Source organism: Sceloporus occidentalis, unplaced genomic scaffold (assembly GCF_023333645.1).
Source record: "Sceloporus occidentalis isolate IW3139 unplaced genomic scaffold, rSceOcc1.0.p SCAF_4, whole genome shotgun sequence".
Lineage (NCBI taxonomy): Eukaryota > Metazoa > Chordata > Lepidosauria > Squamata > Phrynosomatidae > Sceloporus > Sceloporus occidentalis.
Genome location: NW_028316984.1, coordinates 59,853,875 through 59,872,409, shown reverse-complemented (window position 1 = coordinate 59,872,409; position 18,535 = coordinate 59,853,875). Strand labels below are relative to the sequence as shown.

The 18,535-nt window shown below is 39.8% G+C and overlaps 1 protein-coding gene across 1 annotated transcript in view; it reads left to right on the top strand.

The window, feature by feature from the left end:
* The window catches only part of THSD7B (thrombospondin type 1 domain containing 7B), a 597,991-nt gene that overhangs the window by 102,007 nt on the left and 477,449 nt on the right, over positions 1-18,535 (top strand). The window contains exon 2 of the mRNA XM_089520110.1: positions 1,795-1,969. Coding sequence (XP_089376236.1) covers positions 1,831-1,969 — 139 coding nt within the window. The 5' untranslated portion in view covers positions 1,795-1,830. The remainder of the gene's footprint in view (positions 1-1,794; positions 1,970-18,535) is intronic.

Genomic DNA, 18,535 nt, shown 5'->3' with positions numbered 1-18,535 from the left:
TCATACTGAGGGTGTCCTTGACATCCCTTGAAGCACACTACCAGTGGCCACTTTGCCAGGGAAGATGTCACTGTGTTGTGGCACTTGGAAGTAACCAATAAACTTCCAGTGTAGACCAGTGTATGGACCCAGTTCCTGTGTCCCAATGACACAGTAGTTCTAGTCTAATACAAGTCTTCAGGGCCCCTTATAGGCAGGAGTTTGAATCCCTTAATGCTGCTCACAGTCACCCCTTTGGAGCATAACTCAAGCAGCCCTGCAGCATGTAGCCATCTTGGCAAGATTTCTTCAGAGAGCACCCACAACCTCCTGGGACAAGAGTTCAAGCACAACCCAGGGAGAGAGAGGAGGACACTTTTTTGGCAAGGAAAGCAAGGGCATGTGTATCAGACATGCACTGGTCACAGCTGTATGGCACTCAGTACAGAGGGAGATAGGATGACTAAAATGTGAAACTGTACTTCTGTAAAATGCTTCAGTGTTCAGAAGCATTAATGTATTGCACCATGTTTGTTGTTCTTTGGACCAGATAAGTGTTCCAAAAATGACAACAAGGATACATGCTCACATGTGCAGGAAAATGCAAATGACCATAAGTACTCACTTGTGCACATAAAACCATGTCAATTGTGGTTTTATTGTCTTTGGACATTCTAAATCTGGAAGTATATGTACTGGACATGTCTTAGACATTCTGGTTAGATATGTGTAGCTAACTTTTCTTTTTAAATCTATGTGGATACACATTTGTGTGTATCGGATAGATACAAGATAAGACTTTTTAAAAGGATAAAGTACCATAGTGACATACTAGAAACCTGATAATTTTCTTGTTGGGTTAAGATATTCTTCTGCTCCAAGTTGTTTAATGAGATGTGACTGGTTAATATTGTTAGGACCCCTGTAATATATTCTTTGAGGGGTGGGAGTTGTTCTACATGAGTGATTTTTTTATGTTTAACTTTTGTTTGTTTTCTAAGATGCTTTGAGTTTGTTTTAAAGAAAAAGATGTATAATAAATGGAAATAATAATAATTCATGGGTATCTTCATGGAAAAAACACATTTTCAAATGGGATTAATGATGCTTGGAGCGCCAGTCCCAACTCCCCAACTTCACATCATATATACATGCAGCGAATTGTGGTTGCTCTTAACTTCCTTTGGGTCAATCTCAACTCATGGGCCCCATACAGACAGGCCAAAATAAAGCTGCTTCGGGCTACTTTGAAGGTATGCTGTTTAAATGATGCATGTGTCCTAAGAGTTCAGAAGCTGCACCAAAGCCACACTCCAGTCCTTCTCCAGTACCACATCTCAAATGAGTTATTTTTTCTTTCTGTCCACTTTTTCACTGTCCAACTCTCACATTTCTACATGGTAATGGGAGTACTAAGGCTTGTATGAGTCGGACTTTAGTGCTCAGTTGCATATCTGTGCACTTTAGGATCTTGTCCAGTTCTTTCATAGCTGCCCTTCCCATTCCTAGTCTTCTTCTGATTGAGATAGCTGGTAAAAAACAACAACAACCAAAGCACACAGCTGACGGGAACTTTCTACCTTTTGTGCATTTTTTTCAACATAGATGGAGTAATCATGTGGGAAAATATATGAAGTATCACTTGAAAAATTGTAAGAGGTGATTCATGGTGTTCTTATGATCTCATTATCAACTCAGAATGTAAGGACATGAGAATGATACGTTCTTTATAAAAGTGACATTTTAAAAGTTAAACTGAAGACTGTGCTCCTTAATAAACTTGTCTTCACTTTTAAAAAATTCTCTCTGTTTTAGGAATAGTGGAGTGAACTGGATTGAACTCCATGAAGTATGATTCTAAGGGATAGCTGGTTTTGTGCTCACTGGGCATGGCAGACCACAAGAAGATGTTTGGTTGTACTTGCTGTCTTGTTATTACATACGTCTAGTCTGGAAGGCAGAAAATCGCATCAATTTGTCTGGAAGACAGGTAGGAATGCATATTTATTTACCTGGTTCTTTGCACAGTTAAGGAACTTTGGACTTAATTATAAAACTATTCAGAATGTATGGTTCTTCAGAATGCAGTTGGACACTAAACTCTATATGCAAGCTGATATAACAAACAAATGGAATGGAGAGTAAAAGCCAGTCTTCTTTGTGCTCTAGCTTTCTCCATGCACATTGGATTTATTTTTACATGTGGTTGTGACGGGGACAGCTGTACCACATGTTTTTCTGAACATCAAAATAACTTTTAACATCCCTTAAATGGGCTCATGCATGCCAAATAATACTTCCAACAACTATTATTGTATGTTTTCATTTGTTTGTTTTCACTCTAATTCCTTTCAGGTTCTAGTGGCTTGCCTTCTGCCTAGTTCCACATGGAACTTACCCTTGTGAACTTACTCTACCTTTATAGAATTATAGACCCTTGGAAAAAACAGATAATCTCTACCTTAAACAGAAAGAGATGGCAGTTTGCCACAATTTTAATTATTGCCTTCTACAGATATATCTGCATGTTCTGAAATGTAACCTGTTCAGAGATGTGATAGAAGTATGGTGATGTTATATATCCCTTCTCCTGTTTGGGCGCACAGTTCCAACTGTTGGGCTGCGGTAATTTCCCATAGTGGCTAGGGGCCTAGCCTTTTAACCCTAAGATCCCTGCTTCTATCTAGTACTTGAGTCCCAAGTTGGCCATTATAATACACCAGGAGATATGTTTACTGGTGGACTCAGTCTGGTAGCACATGACCCAGTTCTCTTACAAAGGTCTAATCTGCACTGCAGAAATAATGCAGTTTGACACTGCTTTAATTTCCATGGCTCATTGCCATAGAATTCTGGGATTTGTAGGTTGTTGTGGCACCAGAGCTGTCTCACAGAGAAAGCTGTATATGTCACAAAACTACAAATCCCAGAATTCCATAGCATTGAGCCATGGCAGTTAAACCCATGTCAAACTGTATTATCTCTGCTCTGCAGATTAGACCTAAATAAGTCAGAAATAAAATATATTCAGGCTCAGAGGTTTTTAAAAAAAACAAAGCGGGAAAAGCTTTTTGTATAGCCCAGAAGTTTAAACATGTAGCATTCTGCTGGCTCCAGATACAATACAGTGGAGCACTTTAGTTAAAAAAAAAGTAATACTTACCACCTAACTCTTCCCACACTCTGCCATCAAACCAACTTTTTATCATGTTCTCATCAGCTCAGTATCTATTACCAATTGGATGTATCTATCCCTACCTCCAGCCATGTCTCTATTCCTAACTGGCCCTATCTAACCATTTAACAGACTAGCATCTGGTTTTATATTACTTTACCCATAGCCCCAGACACACTCTGTTGAAGGTTGTGATTGGCTGGCATTATTCAGGATTTCCAGGTTCCTCTCTTCACAAACAATGAATAAAGCCTTTTTTAAAAAGACCGATATTTTGAATTTATTTTACTTTTTTTTTTTTTTTACTGTATCAAAAAAGCAGAGGCTGCAAGTTCAATCATATTGTTGATTTCTTAAATCTATCTCATTCCCTTGAATTCTGACCAGGTAATGTTGGCAAGATCAATAATTTTGTGGGGGTGGAATACTTGTCTGAACTTTTCCACTAAATTGCATTGCTACAATGAAGTGATGGAACAGGAATCTCTTAGCACCCTACTGTGCAATACATAATCTTATCTGCACTGGGATCTACCAGTGTATCTCTCATGCGCTGTAAGTATTTGGCAATTGGACTGCTGAAACAGAAATTGTTGAGGCAACTTGATTCACATAGTCTATGCCCTTCCTTCGTTCCTAAGCAGGGGACAAATCTAAACCAAACTGCAGAGACTTTCTTTTCTTTTCTTCCCCTTCTTATTTTGTTGTATTTGGCACTTAGCTTTGTCTTTTACTTCTTTTATCTGGAGACTTGTTTAATCAGGGCTTATCATGTAGTGTTTCTGTAGGGTAATTTAAGTTTTCTAAGACTTTAGCCTTTCATAAGGAAACAAAAATATTGAATATCAAAAATGTCAAATCCAAGCCTGTTAGGGTCTAGCTTTAAATTAGCAGAGCAGCAGAAATGTGCTGTTGTCTAACTGTGCTTTCCTAAGAACTGAGACTGACTCCAAAAAAGAAACAAGCATTTAGCTTGTAGTTTAAAACAAAAATTTGCTAATACCTTTAATCTATACAGTGGGCCCTTGTTATCTGCTGGGGTTTGGTTCCAGGAGCCCTGTAGATAACAAACTCCATGGACGCTCAAGTTCCATTATATACAGTGGCATAGTAAAGTGGTGTCCCTTATATAAAATGGAAAATCAAGGTTTGCTATTTGGAATTTATACTTTTTTGGAATATTTTCAAGCCGTGGAAGCTTGAATCTATGGATAAAAAATCAGTGGATAAAAAAAATCTATGGATAAGGAGGGCTGACAGTATTTACATAGAGACTATATCCTAATGTAGCTAGTGAATAGTTCAGGTTAAGAAGAGATATTTATCTCACCATCTTCCCAAAGAAAGTTGAGAGGGGGAAGATGGAGGACTAACAGTTCAGGAGGAAAACTTGAAAGAATGTCTGTTAGTCCCAAATGGGAGTGACCTAAGTCATATGGTTAGTATGAATGAGAGAGAGAGGAGAGTTTTTGCATGCAAAAGTCTTCCAACAGTTTCTGATAATCTTTCCAATATCCTTTGCCAGTTTCCACTCATAGTTGAAGGGTCCATATCTGGATGAAGAAAAGGAAAGAGTTCGATTTGAGCAGGTTCTTTTCACATACATTTCTTGCAGCTTAAGTATTGGCTTAACATATAACTTAAGATTGCATAAATCTTTAAATTTAAATGGCTAAAAATGGTAATATAATATATGTAGGTTTTCTGTTTTCCACAAAGTCACCTTCAGTGTTGTTAATGAGAATGCTTTTGTTTCAGTTCCTGAATATCATAGTAAACTTTGACAAGTGGAAGTCATCAGCAGGTTTTTTCTTTCCTTTCGAGGCATATTGAACTGAATGCAAGAAGCCACATGTAAACATAATTATGATCTCAACCTTAACTCTATTTATGAGTCAATTAAACAGAATCTTTACAAACACAGTCTGAGATCTAAGGTTTGGAGTTTGTAAAATTAGATATCAAAGATATCCTAAAATGATGTATAGCATTAGCATAGTATTGATTGATGATCTTTGTGGAAAGTTTATTTGGGGGTCATTTTAATTAGCACTTTAATTAGATAAATAATTTGTTACCTATATTTTTTGCAAAGTGGAGTTTCCAGTTGGAAGACTGAATGCAGATAACTTTTCTTTTATACGCAGCTTTTGGTGAGAAAATGCTGAAAGATATAGCTTTCAAAAGTTTCTCAAGTTCCTTGTTACATTTATATTGTGAACCGAAAGTGCAGATTATTTCTCACAAGATGTTAACCCTTTCTAGGAATACAATACCTTGTAGATATTTTGACCTTTGCAGGCATATTTTCATTGATTCTATAAGACATCTCAGAAGTTTTAAGAAATCTTAAAATGTCATTGAAAACAATTGATCTTTTACTTGGATGTGTGCTCAAAACACTTGTGTGTCACGTACTGATTTGTAAATCTCAGTGTCAGAATAGAAATTCTGTTTAATGGAATAAAACAGAATATTACACTGGTCTACTTTTTGTGACTGATATTAAGCTATGGTGAAGTACAGACAGTCACATGAAATGGCACTATAATTTTTAGAAATCTCCTTTTGCTTTGGTTTATCCATCTTGTCTAGTATGTTGAGAATGAGCTGATAGGATGAATTATTCGGCAGTTATGAGATGTCTTTTCTGGGCTTGCTGTCAGCCAAGGAGATCCAAGTGGTCTTTTCAGCAATTTTTTCCCCTTCAACCTTGAATGGTATTTAAGACTGAAACCAGAGGAAGCAACAGTAAACTAGGATTCCAAACTACTGAATTGGATTGTATCACATAGACCTGGGTGAACCAATATGACTGGCTGGGAATCAGATTGTGTGAACTGTGATCTCTCAGACATTATGCAGCACCACAAAAGATGTGACTCCAGGAAGAGGCCTCCCAACCACAGTGCAATGTCAGTGTAGGTTCCCACAAGGTGTTTGTAATGCTCTAGTCTAACAGGGCTTCATCTCAGCAACCGTGGTATCTATTTGGCAATCCCTACCAGTGGAGTCCCTTCTAGTGGACAGTAAGGAAAGATTGAGAAGTGAATGCTTAAGGTTACTCTTACAGGTTGGTGGACTGGTTACAATAGTCCATTTCAAGAAATTCATGCTTCTTGACAGCTCTTGGATAGTGATCTTTTGACATAGCATGGTCAATACTGGGGTGACAACTTATGACCTTTGCTATGTTGTTGAATTCAACCCCCCTCCCCCCAGTGTCATTGCCTGTGCTGGCTGGGGCTTATGGCAGTTGCAGTCTAACATCTGGAGGGCCATGAGTTGCCCGTTTCTGATCTAGGTGATAGATCAGATTTGTGTGGTGGTAGATGAATCTGTATGGTAGATATTGTTCCTATGAGATGACAGGCTTTGTTTTTTTAAAATCTGGAAAAATGAAGCAGCCAGAACTATGGGCATGGTGCAAATAGATCTAAATGTGCACAGACTAGAGCTCATTTTAGCACAGATGTGAGCAGAGAAGTAATACTTTCCTGTAACTGTAATATCTTGCAGTGCAGTCCAGAAGAACAATTGCAAGTGGTCAGGTTAATAACTTAAGTTAGGACTCAGAGAGACCTTAGAGAACCTCTGGTGGGCTGTTGTGATTCATTTTCAAATAATGTGTTCAGAACATCATTTGATGTTATTTCAATTTTTGTGCCATCTTTGACACAGAGCAACTACTGAATGTCACCAGGCCACTTGCCTGCAAATATGGAACACTCTCTGAGACTAACTTCAAAGGTCTTACTGTGGGGCCTTCTTCACACTACACCATTTATAACACTTTGCTACTTCCTTTAAGTGCTATGGATGCATCCTAGGACATCTTGGGATTTGTAGTTTGGCAAGCAATGAGACCCTCTAGCAGAGAATTGTAAGTTACCACACTACAAATCCCAGGATTCCCAAAAGTCTATAACTGTTTAGTGTGGCAGAGGCCTTATGTCCCTACTTTCAAAAACCAAGTGAGTGACAACAGGGGACACAGTTTGCCCACCAAGTGTGTCTTTGTAATGATATGCCCTTTACAAAGATTGGTGGCAGGCACCAAATGGAAACCATTTGATTTGTGCAGGGTTTTGACAGCTGATTTACTTTTAGTTTTAGTTATTTTATTGTTTGTGTAGCTTTATTACTTAGAATGAATTTTCATTTGTCTGTTGTACAGATATTTTATTACAATCTGCAACTCTGCATTTACAAAAGACCAAATGCATCCTAGCAATTTACTAGATGTTTCCTTTTTGGAGCATGTTTAATAAATGTTTACATATATAAAAGAATAAGGCTTGTTTTGTTAGTATAATTGCCAGTTCTGGGGAAAATATGTGATAATTATATCTTCTTTATTTTAATTCTAATATAAGTAGTTAATTTAGGCATAACAGCATATTTACTTTTCCCCTACCCCATTCCACAAGATTAGTAGTGGAGATGCTCTTTTTTACCACAGTGTATTCATAGTGAAATTCTTTCATAGAGTTGTATTGGTAAAATTTTAGTATAAATTAATAAGAACAGCGATATTGCCAAAGCCACATTTTGTAACATTATCTTTTCTGTTTTACATCTCTTATTTACTTCTATCTGAGACATGCAGAAATAACTATTTTGTATGGGCATCTTTTTTTAAAATTGTATATCTTTTGTACATCTGTCTGCCACACATGGAATGAATTGCCCTTTTTGTGACCTAACATTTTGTCTGCCATATATTTCATGCATTTTCTTAGAAGTAATGAACCATCTGGTCATTGTCTTAAAAGAAAATTGCTTACAAAAAACGCTAAGTTGTTTCTTGTCTTCAAATACATCACAAATTTCCAGGTTACCCAAATGTTACACCTAGTTTATCATAGTAACTCTTGTTCTTTTTCACAATAAAATACAGATAGTATTTTGACAGTATTTTATATGTCTGCTTTCTAAAACCTAGCTGGGTGTGTGAATGTCTTCAGTATATGCATGTATGTGCTTAAATGTCTTTCTGTGTTCACACACACACACACACACACACACACACAGTATGCAATGATAACCTACTGTGTATACTCATGTATAAGTCTAGAAATTTTAGTCAAAACATTGACCCAAAAAACCTGGGTCGAGTTATCCACAGGTCAGTGTAAGTACTGTACTTTAACTTGTCTATATATAAAAAAGGAACCTCCCCCTTTCTCTGAATAGAGTGAGAAAAGGCAAGAGCTTAGTCTATCCTGGGAGCACCAAAAAGAAGCTCTGTCATCCTTCCAGCCTTTAGGATGAGCACAAACAGGTATGCCCAGCTAGAATTTTCTAAGTTCTTTGGCATCATTTTCCTTTGCATCATCCTTTATATCCTTTCTTACATGCCCCTAGGTTTTACCCTCGACTTATCCACGTGTCATACCAAAATCCATAATTTTGGTCCCAAAACCTGCCCTCGACTTATACGGTATCTTTTTATTTTCTTGTAACATTCAACCCAACTATCAGATACTGTCTGCTATTCCATTCTTGGGCAAGGTTCTGGAGCAAGTGGTGGCCTCCCAGCTCCAAGGGTTTCTGGATGAAGCGGATTATCTAGATGAATTTCAATCTGGATTTAGAGCAGGTTATGGGACAGATACAGCTTTGGTCACCTTGGTGAATGATCTGTTTAGGAAACTGGCCAGGGGGAGTGTGTCCCTGTTCTGCTGGACCTCTCAGTGGCTTTCAACACCATTGACCATGGTATCTTTCTTGGCTTCCTGTCTGGGATAGAACTTGAAGGTACTGTTATGCAGTGGCTCTGGTCTTTCTTGGAGGGGTGAACTCAGAGGGTGGTGTTGGGGAACTCCGACTCCCTGGCTGTTGGCCTGTGAGATCACTCAGGGTTCTGTTTTGTACCCCATGTTATTCAACATCTACATGTAATGGCTGGGAGAGGTCATCTGGAGTTTTGGGGTGCAGTGTCACCAATATGTGGATGACACTCAACTCTGTTTCTCCTTCCTAATTCCAAGGATGCTTTGTCTGTACTGTACTGTACTGTACTGCTGTTAATATGGATAATGTCAAACAAATTGAAACTTAATCCAGACAAGACAGAGATGCTCCTGGTCAGTCGTAAGGCAGATCAGGGAATAGGGATTTTGCCTGTGCTGGATGGGATTGCAGTCTCCCTGAAATGTCAGGCTCGCAGCTTGAGTGTGCTACTGGACACAGCCTTGTGCCTGGCTGCATTTGCACAGTTAACATTAATACACCAGCTGTGTCGGTTCCATGAGAAGTCTGATCAGTGACACATGCTTTGATTACATCCTTCTTGAACTACTGTAATGGGACTGCCTTTGGAAACTGTTCAGAAACTTCAGTGGGTTCAAAACGCCGCAGCTAGAATGCTGATGGGGGCCACTTATAGGGAGCATATAACTCACTTGTTGAAACAGCTTCATTGGCTACTGGTTCATTTCTGGGCACAATTGAAAATGCTGGTCATGACCCATAAAGCCCTATTTGGCTTAGGCCCACACTATTTGAAAGGCCAGAACCTTAAGATCTTCAGGAGAAAGCTTTTTTTCCCTCAATTCTGTCACCATCACCGACTTACTTGGTAGGATACAAGACAGAGCTTTCTCAGTGGCTGTGCCTACCCTCTGAAACACCCTTCCACAAGCGGCTAACCTGGACTCCCCTTGTTTGTCTTTTGCAGGCAAATGCTTAGTCAGGGAAGGTTTTTTTTTAATATATATATATATATATATATATATACACACACACACACACACACACACACACACACACACACACACAGAACTATATTTTAGCTGTTTAAGCTTTTCTAGGTTTTAATCAGTTTTATAGTGTTTTAATGTGGTATTTTAAGTCGATTTAAACGTTTTTGTAAATGTTTTTAATTTGATGTTATGGAAGGCACCTTGGATCCCAGCCTGGGAGAAAGGTGACATATAAATAAAGTAAGTAAGTAAGTAAGTAAGTAAATTCATATTGTAACATTTTGTAAGGAATTAGAACAGTGTTATTTAAATAAATTCAGTTCTTAACTCAATGCATGTGTAAATTTTATACATTCAGCCTCACATCCAGCCACACTCACATACACCAATGCTCACAGATATATACACACTCAGTCATGCTCTTTCATTCCTTCTTTTAAACACATACTCATTTATACTCTCTCACACACAGTTACACAGAAATACTCATTTTCTTGTGTATATGTACAAGTGCATATGTGAGTAGGTAAAAAAGAGATGAAAGCTGATTGTGTGTGTGTGTGTGTGTGAGAGAGAGAGAGAGAGAGAGAGAGACTCTGATTGAATGTATCTGAAGGAGAGAGTCAGAAAAAGATCTTTGCTGATTGTTTGTTAGAGAGAATTAGTATGCAAGAGATGGCCACTCACATACAGAGAGAGGTACTAAGGATGTGTGAGAGAATTAATGTGTGTGTGACTGTGAGATGGAGTGTCACAGTGTACGTGTGGGAGAAAGAATTAACATGTGAGAGAGTTTGAGAATGTGTGTGAATCAATGTCTGGGAGGGAAAGAAAGAGGCCATGACTTGTGAGTGTGTGTGTAAGAATTAACTGGCTAAAAAGGTGTGAGGGAGGAAGCAAGCAAAAAAAAGCATTCAGTTGAGCATGCGTGAGCATGTGAGTGAGAGAGAGGCTTGTGGGTGTCACTGACAAAGAGAGAAATGAATCCTGTGTAGCACTATATGAGACTGAAAGAAAGTCCTCTGAGAACAATCAGTCAGTGGCTCAGAGAATTAGTATGAATGAGCCCTTGTGAGAGGGAGCATGGGGGGGAAAAAGAGTGAGAGAAATTGTGTGATTGAGTGTGAGAGAAAATGCATTTACATGTGCCAGTGCTTTGGGGGGCAGGGTAATGGGGCCAATTGGAAGCTGGTTTGGTTGGCCCCCCAAATCTTTGTTCATTCCTCCTCTCCTAGGACACCATCCAGTCCCCACCCCTTCTGCCTGCCTTACTAGACCAGAGGAATAGCTTGCTATGCACCTTCACCTGTGAGTGGAAGTCCCCAGCTGGCCAGCCAGGAGAGTGGAGGTGGCAGAGTAGGGTAGCAGCGAGTCAAGGCATACACTATGCTCCAGCGGCTCGCAGGAATCAGTGTGCATGCATCACTCCTATGCCAGTTGGTCTGATGTGTTATTCATTCAGGAGCAGACCCACCAAGGAAGGGGGCCAAGCTAGAGCCAAGCAAGAGGCACTATCACCAGGGGCCATTGCAGAGTCTGGCACTGGACTGAGCTGATGCTCTGGTTGAGGCTACAGCAGTGTCTTATCTCAAGAACCATGGGATTGATGGGACAGGTGGATGAAGAAGAATTGGTGGCTCGGGATGGGCCTCACACAAGGCCATGCCGTTCCTGTCCCACATGGCAGAAGCATCTACTCCAACCACTGTCTTCACTTTTCTCTTCTCTTCCAGAACAGAAAAAATTTAGGAAGAGAAGGAAAAGGAAGGATCAGGGCCTCCAAGTCTTGTGCCCTCCTTGAGCATCTCCTGTGCCCCCACAGTGGTCTTGCCCCACTGTTGGAGAACAACTGCTTTAGAACAAAGCAGATTAGGCTTTGTCTTCTTGCTTGGCCATGAAAACCCATTGGGTTTCAGGATCAGTGGAAGGGAAAGGCAAACCCCCTCTGAACATACTCTGCCAAGAAAATTCTGTGATAGGTTCATCTTAGAGTTGCCATAAATCGGAAATGATTTGAATGCACACAGCAGCAACAGAATTTATGCTCGGCCTAATCTAATTTGTGGTTTATTCTGATGATAAAAATTGCAAGATGGAACAACCAGGTACCCCTCTTTGAATTCTTTGGATGGAAATGCAATAAAGAAATAATAGTCTTTATTCATGTTTTATGCTTATTCTGATGTTTGGCATTTTTCTTACATCAAATACTTATGCAGCTGGGGTTTTAAAAGATTGATTTGAATATCTGAATAATGTCTAATATGTAAGAAGGGTGCCAGTGAACTAGCTGTCCACATTTCCATTGGTACTGGGGGCTTGACATCTGATCTGAACTGAGTTAGCTTAGCATACAACAGAGTGATTATTTTGTATTTGCTAATGCATTTTTCTTCTGCACTGATTGTAGATTTCAATGCCTGAAGCTGACTTGTAGCTAGAGTAAGAAAAAAAGTATTATTTCTTTTATTCATTTATATTCTGCCCTTTTCCCAATAATGGGACTCAAAGCAGCTAACAACATATTTACTGACTGTACAGATTAAAACTATACAAAGTCATTTATAGAAGTATAAATGTAAGAATTATTTAAAAAGTGATTAAATAAGTTATTAAAATTCATTACAATACTATATACAAACATTAAAAACAGCACTGCTGAGCATGAAAAGTTCACCCTAGTTAGTTTTTAAAAACAGAGTGGCATAAAAATGTTTTGCTGACAGAAGGAGAGCAAGGGTGGGGTCATCCCAGTCTCCCTAGAGAAGGTGTTCCCAAGTATGGGAGCAGCCATCAAGAAGGCCTTCTCCCTTATTCCCACCAAGAAGAAGGTGGCGAGGCAGATGATAACAGAACGTTAAGTGGCTCATAAAGAGAGATGTGTGTGTGCATGTGTGTGTATATGCCCTCAAGTCATCTGTCAATCTATGGTGATCCCATGAATTTAATAGGGTTTTCTTAGACAAGGAATACTTAAAAGTGTTGCCAGTTCCTTCCTTTGAAATATATAGCCTACCGGACCTAATATTTTTTGGTGGTCTCTCATCCAAAATTATCTTATGCTGATCCTGTTTAGCTTTCAGAATCACAGGGGGCTGGGTGTCTTTAGGACATTTATATGTCTGCTTTCTAAATAACCTGGACCCAAGCCATATAGGGTTTTATAGATCACTCCCCCCCCCCCCAAAAAAAAAAATGTTTTTGGAACATAATTCACAGTATCCTCCAGGTAGTGGCCTTCCTGCCTGTGTAGTTTTGGGAACTGTACTTAAAAAAAGAAAAGAAAGGAAAAGAAAAGAAAATGCAATGTGTCCAAGTTCTACTTTTATCATATCATAGTTCAGTGTAATCAGTGCAGTGCTACACTTCACCTAAAGTGAGAGGGATCAGAATGGAAAGTTATTTGTTGGTTGGCAACTGTCACAATTCTCCAGCCATCATAGCCATAGTGAACTGAGAAATTCTGGGAATTTTCACCAATTTACTAATTCTGACAAGGAGATGTTTACACCTACAACAATAAAATAAGTGAACCTGTTCAGACATCATGAGAAACCCATTGATATTATGATGGAAACAAACCACAGTGAATCTCGGACTCATGTGTTCTTTCCTACTTCTCTCTTCCACCACAGCCATGTGGACAAAGAAACCCTTTCTTCCATTTTAAACGGATTACAACCAGGAGATCCAAATCTGAACTTTGGTTCATTTTAACTATGGTTTGTTGAAACAAGCCACCTTGATAACAAACCAGCCTGAGGGGTAAGAAGAAATAACAAGCTATGTTATTGCATAATAGAACAAGCTATATTAAGAGCAGAAATGAGTAGCACAGGAATGGAAGGATTTATGTTGCTGTAGGTCATCATAGTGGCCCTCAAAACAGCTCACTGTGCTGCCTTATGTAGGGCCATCCTGGAGATGGTTTTCTGAAACCAATAAATTAATTCACATGTATAAATGTTCCTCATTTTTGTCAAGGAAGTAATTAATCTAGAACTACAAATGAGGGCCAGTGGTGTCACTAGGGTTGGTGTCACCCAGTGCTGTAACTAATGCTGTTACCTTGGCATACAGCCACTCTGCAGCTCTAGTGAGTAGGAACTGCAATCAGAGAGAGGGATCTGGTCTTGGTTGCCTCCCCCCATGCATGGGCCAAAGACAGGGTGGGGAGGGGCCTGAACCAGGATGCCCAGGGATCTTCTTGTCCCTGTAGATGGTGAGTGGAAGGAGTGCAGAAGAGGTGGAGGATGTCTGTGTTGCAGCATTTGGCCTGATTCCTTGAAACACAGGCAGTGTCATAGTGACATAGTGGGAGGTGAGAAGGCAGTGGAAGGAAAAGTGGCAGCAGGTAGGCAAAGGTGCTAACTGTTCATCCCCCTCCTGACCTCCTGACTTTTCTTCCTATCCTGGCCAAGCTGCTGGGCACACCTCCCCAGCTGGTCCCTTTGTCAGCCAGGATACCTCTGCCGTCCACTCCCTCCAGCTGCTGGTGGGAGTGAGGTCCTGCTGCCACTTGGCATCTCCTTACAGGTCTGAGAGGGCTGTGGCCAGGTGGGAAAGGGAGATTATGGTGGCAGAGGCCAGACCTGGAAGGGGCTACTAGGTGGAAGCAGAATCCCACCTCTGCCAGTGGATGCAGATGATGGACAGCAGAAGGGTCTGGGGGAAATTGTGTGACAACACCACTATGTGTTCACCCCTCCTCTAATGTATAACCTGCTGTGATTCACATTCCCCACATCCCCTACTGAGGAGTAAACTGCACATTTATTCAGTTTATAGCATACAGTTTAAAATCACTTTCTTGAACACATACAGCTTTATTCCAAATCACAAAATGGGGAGTGTTCCTTCATCTCTTTTCATTATTTCAAAATTCACCTTCTTGGATAGGTACTGAAGTACTAGAACTTCAATTGCTGCTAATGAAGGTTTTTAAATATTTTATAGACCCTTGTGCCAGTTTTCATCTGTGAATTTGTAAAATTTTAAAAGCCAGCTGGGCAGGGAAGGTTTAAACCTCCCTCCACCTGTGCACATTGATCCCAATTTGAGTTAAGGCAATCTACCATTACTTGAAGGTACAAAAGAAATGTATCATCAACATGAGATGCATGCTGTGTGGTCAACATCATGAGTTTGATCCTGAATCTCTGTATCCAGATAACTGTAAGCTGCCCTGAGTCCCAGTTTGGGGGGGGGGGAGGGTGGAATATAAATAAATATAACAACAAAAACAACAACAACTTTACTTGATGTTAAGGTTCGTACTTCTTTTAAATCATATCAATTTCTGCATATGTCATTTCAGTATTTTCACTGAAGACTGAGCCCACAGATATTAGTGGGACAAAGTTTTAAGATGGTGCTGAGTTCCTTTCCTACTGAAATAAATGGCATGTAAAAATGCTTTACTCTTTTCTGGACTCTAATTTAGTATTGTTACATTAAAATATGCACTGTTTTAAAAGTATGATTAAACATACTGTGCTTCATGTGGTTCTGTGTACTGGGAGGCAACTTAGACTTGCTGAAGCACGATGTCCTTTTGTGCAGTCTGTCTTGGATGGCTGGTCATGAAAAATCACTTTTTAAATTAGAACTTAATAAAAACTTTCCTGCTCCAAACGGTAAGCCCTACTCCCTATGCGATTAGTGGTTTCATTTCTTTCTCAGCAGTTGGGTAATGATTATGGCTCCAGATGCTGTGGGAGCGATAAAGAGATTGATTAATTTCACTTGAAAGGGCATATGTTCAAAGCGAATCCAATCGGAACACCACGAAAGGGGTGCTGACATCCTTGCAGCAAGAAAGCTGAGCACAACTTGGTCCCCAACTGTTCTCAGGAAAAGGATCAGCAGGCAAATATTATTCAGCTAGTCAATATATAAAACATTCCAGTTTTTTGCCAAGTCATCATGGGAGAGGTTTTATCCTTAGCTTTGGAATATTTGTTTATGCTGACTCTGTCTTTAAAAAAAATAAGGAAGGTTTTCCTGGCCAGGAAATTAGTCCAGTGAAGTGACTGCAGAGTTGGCATAAGCATTCATGTATGTTTGCTTAATGGTTTACGTGGATCACTCAAGGACACTTGCTTATCTGTCTACATTTGAAGAACAGGGATTCAACATGTTCTTAAATACTCTGCTTATGAATGTGATCACCTTGTACAGCTGGCCCACTGTATCCACGGACATGGCATCCATGGATCTGAGCAAGCCCATGTTGTTCCCAATGGTGGTGTGTGCCCATAGCTGTGCCGCCCTTAGAGACAGCTCCCATTGTCCTGTGGCTATGTCACCATTAAGTTCTGTTGTCCCCAATGCTGATGTGGCTTCATGTATGTTTAATTATGGGACAATGGGGCTATCCCTAATGGTGGTTTGGCCAAGGACACACGTGGCTATTGGGACAACGTGGGCTTGAGCATCTATGGATTTTGGTATCTGCATGGGGGTCGGAGGGTGGGTGGGTGGTTCCGGAACAGATCCCCTGTAGATACTGAGGGCTGACTACTTCATGTTAGCTCCTTCACCTTCCATCTATGAACTTGGCAAATTGGATAAAGGCAAAGTTGTTGACAGAATACAGTTCATGTCATCTCTCAGCACTGGCAATGCTTATGGAAGCCCATCAACATCTGGAAGACCACATGTTTCTCACCCTTTGATTAAAACCTATTTCCCTCTTCTCCAGTTCAAATTTCACACTCACTAGTATTTCCAGGGATTTTCTCCAATGGCCTTGGCTCCCTTTCTTCTGGAAAGGGCCTATCCTGAAGTAGAGTGTCCTGAAGTATGCCAGTGTAGAGTACAAAGGCCAGGCTCATCTGGCAAAAAGATGAGTACCAATTGCCCTGCTGAGGTCACCCTGTAGTCTAGCTGTGAGTAACTTTCAGGTCAGAGGAACAATATGATTTTAAAAGACTATAATTATTATTCAGATTAGGAGAATGTTTAAAAAGGCTTTGGGGAGAAGTGAGGGATGTTGGGGACTAGATAACTGAGGGTATTTCATACTAGATGGCTGAGGACTTCCTTATAAAAGAAAATGAAAAAGAGTTTCGCCTCCTCTTGGAGCGATTCTAGAACTGCTTGAGTAGCATAGTGGTCTTCCTTTCTCCTTTATACCAAGATGACTTTGTCTCCATGGGACATTGCGGGGAATAAAGATGGCTGCCATGTTGGTCAATTGGGGCAGTAATTGCCCCCCCCCCCCCCGCAATGTGACGTCAAGTAATTTTATAGTATCAAGGAACATCACTGGGCCCCTTAGCTCTTTCTGTTGTAGCAATAATGCACATATGTGTATATCTAAACAGAAATCCTCAGCCAGGCTGTTGGAATATTAGACTAGTTGATTCCCCTTTGAATTTGCCTCCAGCCCCATAAAATCACTGAATGCCCTTACATTTTCTTCAACAGACAAACTGCCTTTAAAAGTAGGAGAGGTATTCAGCTGAGTTTTAGGGCCCAAACAGACAGGCCAAAATAAAGCTGCTTCAAGTCATTTTGGAGGTATGCTGTTTAAATGATGTATGTGTCCTAAGAGGCCGGAAGCTGCGCCAAAGCTGCATCATTTAAACCGCATACCTCCAAAGTAACCTGAAGCAGCTTTATTGTGGCCTGTCTATTCAGGCCCTTAGTTACTTCAGAATCTCTTTGCTGACTTTAGAAAGGGAACAGATAGTATCTTTATTGTCCCAGCAGTCTGCAAGGAGAATCCTACCTTGCCATGCCCATGCCTGCCATATGTCATGCTGTGTCCTTGTGCTCCATGGCAAAGGCTCTCAGTTTATCAGTATGAGCAGTATATTCATGCATACTTTATGGATTTTATTACTCATATTTTTGCATAATGAAAAAAACATTGATTAGCTTCATCAGACTCAGGCATATAGATATAATAGTTGGTGATAACCTTGCAAGCAAATGATAGCTTTCCATGGTAGCTAAGATTTATCATGTACGACTAGCGATCTAATCTATATTTTGCTTGAAGATATAATTTTTCTGGAATTTATTATGGAACTGTAATCCTTACATAAGTTTTAGAAATCCATTTTAAAAATGTCTGATTCACTCAATAAACATTTGGGAACTTTCCTCCATTGTACTGAAGTTTCTCCTGCTAAAACTAATGAAAGGCAACATTAAATTCTATGACAGTAACAAGGTTAAAGTCCATCTTCTTTTGATCATTCAGAAGTGATACAATGTGTCATTTTAAATGTTTTCTTAATAGGACAAATCAGTTACTTCTAGCTCCTAGGAAGCCTGAAGACATCATTGTCTTTAGTTATGACATTTTATGCATTTGGAAGATTCCACAATTAAATTAGTAATGAGTATTAATTATACATTTCTTTCCATAGTAAATGTCTCTGCTATTGACTCTGTTAAAAGACAGTAGGATACTTTACCACCAGAATTTTTAAAATGTACAATAGTAATTATTTCCCCCTAAATCATTCTTATTATCCCTCTGCTAAAGTACAGTACCTGTGCTTTAGGTGATGCTTGTATTACAGCTATGTTATTTCTGGATACATATACTGAACTATTCCTTCACTCCTAAAGAAATAAGAATTTATTAAAGAGTGAACTCTATGCACACATTCCTGGCAGTAGCTGCAGAGTGGCTCTTCTGAGTAAACACATGAAGTTA